General features: G+C 45.3%; 1 protein-coding gene across 3 annotated transcripts in view; it reads left to right on the top strand.

Moving 5' to 3' along the window:
• Positions 1–7301, top strand: part of LOC148893958 (CAP-Gly domain-containing linker protein 4) — a 73197-nt gene extending 65896 nt beyond the window's left edge. The window contains exon 15 of one of the 3 annotated variants that reach the window (XM_089004478.1): positions 4901–7301. In XM_089004478.1, coding sequence (XP_088860604.1) covers positions 4901–5231 — 331 coding nt within the window. In that variant the 3' untranslated portion in view covers positions 5232–7301. Of the gene's footprint in view, positions 1–1429; positions 1770–4870 lie in introns of those variants that run through there. The other 2 variants (XM_089004480.1, XM_089004481.1) reach the window with 2 other exon arrangements.
• Positions 7302–8178: the final 877 nt, after the last annotated feature.

Genomic DNA, 8178 nt, shown 5'->3' on the forward strand with positions numbered 1-8178 from the left:
CCGAAAGGGACGGCATCACGAAAAAACGACGGTATTCCACGTGGTTGCCCGAGAGTAGGAGTCGAAGCGGCGCGGTTTCTTGTGTAACCTCGGCGAGTAACCGACCGTCGAGATCTAGTACGCTCCGACTCAACCCCAGCTCGACAAGCCAACGCAGAAACGACGCGAGGGTCGATAAAACAGCCGTCGGCCCCCGATTCCATCAAGGCTCGAACGGGTATGGCCTTGGTGGGGCTGTGGATTTCGCCGTCCAGTTCGAGTCTCCGCGACGTGAACCCGCCCGCGGACCTACGCGGGATCCGTAGTTGGGGAGACTTGGGTGACTTACAGTAACTGGGAGGCTTTCCCGGGAACCCCTACCTCGAACAGTCTGGGGCCCTGTGTCCCGACTTCCCGCAGAGTTGGCAAGTGGCCCCGGTAGTTCGTTGCTCCAGCTGCCGCGGTGAGGCCCTTTCGCCCCCCATCTCCATGGGCTCCGCTGCAGCATGCCCTCCGCGCAGGGAGGTCCAGAGGCCGCCCCCTCGATTCCCTGGGCTGCACGCTCCCGGTTCCTCTCTCGCATACGATTGTCCAGCTGCAGCGTGAGTGAGATCAGTTCGCGTAGGCTGGAGCACTCGTTGCGGGTGGCTCGCTCGTCCTTCAGCGCTGCATTCAGCCCGCGCCGGAACATCCCCCACAATGTTCCCTCTAATTTTTCATGTGTCTGAGCAGACTTTCAAGCTCACTGAGCACACTGAGGACCACTGTGAGCAACATCAGATGCGTACGAGTGATGTGTCGTTCGCGAACGAGCCGGTTCTTAGAGCCGGATCTCTGAAGTGAATGAATAGAGCCGCTTCCGAACAAGGAGCCGGAAATGGGAGCCGACTTTTTGTCCTCTATTCCCCGCCCCAGTCCTCGGTTATAGCCACATTGGTCGATATCCGTGGTAGAGGAGGGAGGGGCGAATTACAGACACACGCAGCAGTGAGGAGAAGAAGAGGGGAGGGGGGTTAGGGTAGACAGGTGGACAAATGTTGACATTATGTTGTTATTATTATTCAATTATTATATCTTATACTAGTTGTTATGATAATATTATTAATATGAAAAGCAAATTAGTGACAGCTGATCATCAGACAAGACTAACCACAGGGAAAGTGAAAGTTCGTGGATGCTCTCTGTGCACATATAAATCAAGCCATATAAATAAAAATATTTGATATAGTGTATTTTTTACGAATAATTCGGTTTTCACATAATTTTACGTGATTTTGGGGAGTTAATTAATTTAAGCAACAAAAAAAAAAAAAAAAACGCACAAACTGAGGAGCCATTTGGGAGCCAAATGAGTGAGCCGAGCCAAAAGAACCGGCTCTATGAAAAGAGCCGGAATTCCCATCATGGATGTTCTTGTGTGCAGCTTAGGGCGAACATTGATCCCCCGCAGGGCTCGGTTGTCGTACCCGCTGGCGGCGGCCAGGACGCGGAAGGCGACGCAATATTCCGCCGCCAATCGGGCGCCCTGGTGTCAGACCCACAGCTGGCCCTCTGCTTCCTGCCCACTCATCGGGTGGTGGAACACCTGCCGCAACTCGGCGCCGAAGTCTGGGAAGGAGGCTCGAAGCTCCGGCTGAGACTCCCAGATGGCCAACGCCCAAGTGGCCGCCGGGCCGGCAAGCAGGCTGGTGACGTACACCACTTTAGCCACGTCGGTGGGATATACGGAGAGTTGTTGGTCGAACACGATGGAGCATTCCAACAGGAACTGCACACAGCGTCCAGGCTCCCCTCCGTAGCGCGCGGGGTGCGGGATGTTGGGCTCCCGGCGAATGGGAGGTAGGGCCACCGAGGCGGGGACACCACCGGTCTAAATTCTCTCCACCCGGTGGGCCAATCGGGCGATGTCGCTGCGGACCTCAGCGAGGGCCGGCACCAACTGGTTGATCTGCTCCGCCTGCTGAGCTAGGGCGGATAAGATCCGGTCTCTGTCTGCGGGATCCATGGTGGTCGGACGATACTGTCATGTTTCGACCGCAACAGTGGCAGATGACTCCTCGGAACGTTAAAGAATGGGAAGGATCCCTAAGCAGGCGGCAGAGACGTTGGTGCTGGCAGAGGATTTATTAACAAAAGGCGCGGGTCCGAGATAACACGGACCCGGAAAAACGTGTAGAACAGAAAACCACAAAACAGAGCACAGCGAGTAGGCGGGCGGGGGCGATCTGTCCAGCCTCACAAGCTCGGGGAAAATAAAAAGGCACATGAGGGGGCAAACAGCGCACGATCTCGAAAGTAGCAGACTTACGCGATGGCGGCTAATAAATACCTCGGGCGAAGCAAACACTCATACAGAGAGCAGTTCAAGGCAGGGGCGAGGCGTTGTATCTTCCGACACTGGGTCAGTGCCAGCGTCTGCTTTAAATGTCCTCGTGTCAGAGATGAGGGAATTGACAGCAGCTGGCGGAGGTCGGGAGCGGCAGCTGTCAACTCGCACGTGACAAAAATGAGTTAGTGTGTCCCAAAACTACTTCAAAATGACCCCGGAAATTGCGAGTTTCAGAAGGACCCACCCCCTTGTTAGTGACGTCACGCCAGGACGTCTTCGCCTTGCTAGCGAATTAAAACAATGGCTTCAGATTCGGAGAAGATGCTTTCATGTTACTCATCCAGTTATGAATATGATTCACATAGTTCTGAAGAGGAAAGCATAAATGTTTTTGGATTGGATTGGATTGGATTGGATTTGCCTTTATTAGTCTCACAGTGCAATCGATTAAAGAAGTACTTGCGTATCAATTCAAGCCATTAGGACTCCAATGTAGCGTCCCAGATAATGCACCAGATGAAGCCCAAGCTCCATTGGAAATGGACTCATTTGTCTGCAGGGAATTTGTGTCAACTACAATCAAATAGTAGTCTTTGTGCAATACACAGCGATTCACCATCACATTGTTTATGTTTTCCTTCTAATTTCGACATCAACACGAAGTTTTCAGACCAAACAAAGTACCCAAAATGCATTGTGTGTCGCTTTCTCTGTCAGTGACGATACCTACCGTGAGGTCACGGTAGGTATCATCACCAACTCAAAAACAAGACTTCCTGAATATTCAGCGCAAGTCTTAAAGCGTAAAATATAGCTATATGCCGTGGAATCTTTTTAAAATACGCTCAGGAGAAGTCATTTGAATTGATTTTACAAATGACAGACACAACTTGTCTGGAGGCGTCGGTTGTCCTTTAAATGTTTTCAGTCATCATGACCCTGCGGGAAAGTGGCACTTCAATGTTTTTCTTCATAAACATGAGTTTGAGACACATTTTTAACTTTTTGGATGCAATGTCAACGAAAGCCTCAGGATGTATGAACAAGTATTCTGTCACCATTGCCAGCAAGGTTTTGCGTACTTTTTGAGACATGTTTTTTCCCTTGCAGAGCTGTTTAACTCATTCACTGGCATTCCAAAATGTATTCGGGAATTGAAAATATATGGTAGAGTGCCATTCCCGAATTTGTTCGAGTTTTGGTTTTTCTCGTGGGCATCTGGCAATGTTTTTTTCTCTTCCTTGAGGGGGCATTTCATTACCCTTTTTTCCATGTTAGTGCTTTGTTACAGCTTCAGCTGTTGTTAAAGTGCGATATAAACCAATACTGTATTTATTCGAGTATAACGCGCACACATGTATAACGTGCACCCCTAATTTTCAATAAAAAATCTGTATACATTTTTTTTTCTCTTTTTCTCGGCTCAGACCTAGCATTGTGATAAAAATCATTTATTGACAATGTAAACAATGAATGATGATGCAAACACTGAATCGAAACTCTGGATATTGGTAATTGTGCAAAACAGCAATGCTTAACTCACGTTTCAGCGTGGGCGATGCGTGGAACGGAAATGAAGCGGAGCTAAAGAAATGGTAATCAACAATAAAAAAAAGGAATGCGCATAATCCGGGTCTTTCCGAGCATCGAAACTGAAGGGCAAGAATAGCCATGGAAATACTGCTCCCGCCCAGAAGGGATAAAGCATTAAATATATATATTTTTTCCCAGGTCTCGTTTATAACGTGCACCCAAACTTTGAGTTCCTTTTTTAGGTAGAACATTTTCATCATCATGATCATATATTTCATTTACAAGCACATTTCAAAATTCTCAAGGTCACTTTACAGTCAGAGGATATGTTTTTTCCTGTCGGTGAGCAGCGGCAGCCACACACGCCAGCGTTCACTCAACCCGGAATAACTCACTAACTAAATAGATAGAAAGTTAACTAATAACTAGTTAATAGATAGCTCGCCATCAGCTAGATAGCCAGCTAGACAACTAACTAGATAGCTAGCTAATAGTTAGCTAATAGATAGACATCTACATTACCAGCTAGATAGCCAGGTAGATAATAGCTAGCTATGTAGATAGCGACGAGCTAATATAACGTGTAACTATAGCATTCATGTTTATTAATTTTGCGCGTTATACTGGAATAAATACGGTATTTACATATGTATTGCATTGTATTTTGGGCAGCCACCCTCATTTCAAGCTCATATAACTCCAGACCCATATCATTTAGGAATTAACTTCTTTTCTGATGAAAGAATAGAGTCTACGGTTTCTTACGCTGCATTGAGTGTTTATGTAGTCCTAAAATTAAATATCGTGTGGGTCGTGGAATTTGAGTGAAAGTGACAAAAACCCTGGCACTGGGGTGGACACATTTTTGCATGTCTGGCAGTGATTGAGTTAAATTGTACAACTATGGATGGTGCAATGTATTGAGCTTCTCTTACTTTTTATATGATGACATCATGAACTTTTATCGCCCACCCTACTCATGCACCCATTTGTCACGGCTCCCCAAAACCTCACACAAAAAAAACAAAGGTGTCATTCCGACCCTCATTGTCACCGCAGGAGCACGTTGAGTGGAGGCAGCAGCAGTCTTCCAAGAAGCAGCGCCGGAACCATCTACAGTTCTGACAACAAGGTCCGCCTCCATGAGGGCATGCAAGTCTTGTTGAACAGTGCCCATGAAATGGCCTGCATCCGTTATTTGGGCACAGCTGACTTTGCTCCAGGCCTTTGGCTGGGTCTGGAGCTCCGAAGCCCCAAGGGAAAGAACGATGGTTCAGTCGGCGGCCGCCGCTACTTCACCTGCCGCCCGGACCACGGCGTCCTTGTCCGTCCAAGCCGTGTTACCTATCGTGGTATCAATGGTTCCCGCTTGGTGGATGAAAACAGTTGAGAAATGTAACTTTTTTTCAAACGATTTCAAACGTATCCACGGTCCACCTATAGAAAAGCATTTATCATGACTTTTTTTAATATACTAACTAAAAGCAACACTTGCATAGCTACTTGTTTAGAAAACAGAATTAATGCACTTTAACAATTTAGCTTTGAATTCCCTTTTGAAATTGTTTCTGTGGGAAACAGCGGAAGGAATTTAACAAGATGTTAATCATTGCACTACTAATTAAATTGCACAGTCAATAATTAATTTATTAGATGAGAACACGTTTATCAGACTATAGGGTTAGGAACACGCTGTGACTCGAGGTACTTTCGTGGCTGTAGGTTTTAATTATTGGCAACAACCTGTGGCATATGGCTGTCATATTTTTCAGATGATTAATGGAATACATTCCTAAACTCTTTCAGTCTTTTTGTGAGGCTAAAAAATAATCAGGCGACATTAGAACATTGGAGAACTCAAAGTCGTTTTTAAATCAAAGATTTTTGCCTCCTTTTTATCAATTACATCAACATAGGATGACTAAACAGAGCATCATGTTTTGGCCTGAAAACTTGGTTTGATTGCATTGTGTTCTTGAATACAAAAATAACAGTTTGAATCACATATTTTGACAGAGATAATTACACTCATTTTTATTCACTTCCTATTTTCTTAGCTTGGACTTCATTTTTTTAGTATAGTGTAACAGTAGGCTCATATTTATTCCTATTTTACCTCACCTTGAACAAAGTTCAACAAGTTTGTGAAATGAGAACACTAATTGTTTAAGCTTTATAGGTGGAATTATTTCCCATTCTTGCTTGACTTACATCTTCAAGTGTCCAAAAGCTGGCCGTCTCCGTTGTCATATTTTTCACTTCATAACGCCACACATTTTCAATGGAAGACAGGTCTGGACTGCAGGCTGGCCAATCTCATAGAAGCCCTCTACGAAGACATGGAGAATAGTTTGGAATTGCAGGAATAGGGTTTTGTTCGACATCATCACGTAACTTCCAGCATTTATGGTGCTTCCACCAATGTGTCACGCTCACTGAATTGCAATATGTTTGGTATGCGAATGCATAGTGAAACAGTGAAATCTGGTGCCGTGTTAGATTTCTAGTGCACAGACGATGTATCAAGCAATTTGTTTTGTTTTATAATACAAACAGCATCAACATTTGTAGAAACATGAAATTGATTAGGAACGATCTCTATATTCCTTTAGATAAGGCGGCATGAGGTACAGTCGTCAAAGACATTCCGTTAAATCAGCTCAAGAGAACAAATCCAATCGTCTTAACTGTCTGAAGTTGAACTTGGTGGCTTTTAATTGCCGTTATGAGTATCCCGCAAGTCATCCATTGTCCATGTGCAACAGAGCCCCACATCTGTAAAACACTCACGTTTGCATTTAATTATAGTGTGTGGTCCACAATTGGAGCAAAAGGTTCTTCAGCGGGCTTCTGTCCATGCTTGACTGCTTGCAATTGAAAGAAAGTGGAGGTCAAAGTCCAACCATTGACTGACTCTTCTTTCAACGCAAGGGAGTACATTGCGAAACGTATAAGAGCAGATCATTCCTCTATTAAATGCAAATTAAAGAAGTCGTATATGATATTGCAATGGTCTGTAACCCATTGGACAACTTTAGTCACCAATTCTGTTTTTGTCTTCTATTCCCCGCCCCCAGTATTCGGTTAAAGCCACACATGATTGGTCAAGAACGCAGCAGTGAGGGGGGGTGGTGTTTAAACATTAAAGAGGCAGAGTGTAGACTGCAAGGTTAAAATATCCCATCAACCACAAACAAACTCCACAAGCCATCAACCCGAAAAGCTATCAACCCAGCTAAACAGAACACAATTGTTGAGGAACTCATTCCTCAAGATGGTAAAAGGAGAAGGTTATGTTCCTCATCAAGTGTTTAATGCTGATGAAACCGGCCACTACATTCCATCAAGCCTTCAACAAAGGTAAATAAAACGACTTTATTATACAATACAGTTTATTTCTTTAATTATAATACCAAAGCACATTTATTATACCGTATTTTCACGACCAAAGAGCGCACCGTGTGAAAAGGCGCAGTCTCATGTATGTGTGCCATTTCTGTATTTAACACACACATTGGGCACACCGGATGAAAGGATGCAAGTTTTATATACCGGTACATATCCTCTACTGCCATACGGGCGTCCGCCTTACCACAACATACAGGCGTATTTAAAAAACAGATCGAGAGCAAAACTGAGTTTGGTAGTGCTTTATTTATTAATGACAAAGTAAGAACATTTTGTGATCATCGCTCAATAGGCGTCGGCATGGTAAAAACAAGCACATTACCGGTAACAGAATCGAACAGTTGCGCTAAATCCAACATGGCAGGTTCGCTTTCCTCACTGTCAGTTCCTTTCTGTGCCGTGCGGCTCCTCGGAAATAATGCCGGCTTTTCCGTAAGCTCGAACCACCATTCCAGCAGACACGTTAGCCCAAGAATCCACAATCCATTTGCAAACTGTGGCGTAACTCGCCTGGCGCTGCCTACCACTCTTCGTGAAGCTGTGGTCTCCTTCGGTCATCCATCGCTCCCACGCCGCTCGCAGCCTCACTTTGAACGGCCGGTTCACACCGATGTCCAGCGGTTGGAGTTCCTTGGTCAACCCACCCGGAACCACAGCAAGTGTAACCGGCCTCAGGCCTGGGGGATACCTGGGTCGGTCCAAAGGCGTCACAGGCAGGTAGCACTGTGAACGACGAGGAAAAGACGACACGAGACAACCGTGTTAATCAGCTTCACACAACGGCATTTTTCACATTTACTCATCAAACATCAATTCAGCAATTTCAATATCAGAATACATTCATGTGTAGATCTATACATTCAACATCTATACATTGTATATATCCTCCACATTCGCACATGCTTATGCACGTCTGCCCGCTCGTGTGT

Source organism: Hippocampus bargibanti, linkage group LG09, assembly GCF_051943395.1.
Source record: "Hippocampus bargibanti isolate YZ-2025 linkage group LG09, ASM5194339v1, whole genome shotgun sequence".
Classification (NCBI taxonomy): domain Eukaryota; kingdom Metazoa; phylum Chordata; class Actinopteri; order Syngnathiformes; family Syngnathidae; genus Hippocampus; species Hippocampus bargibanti.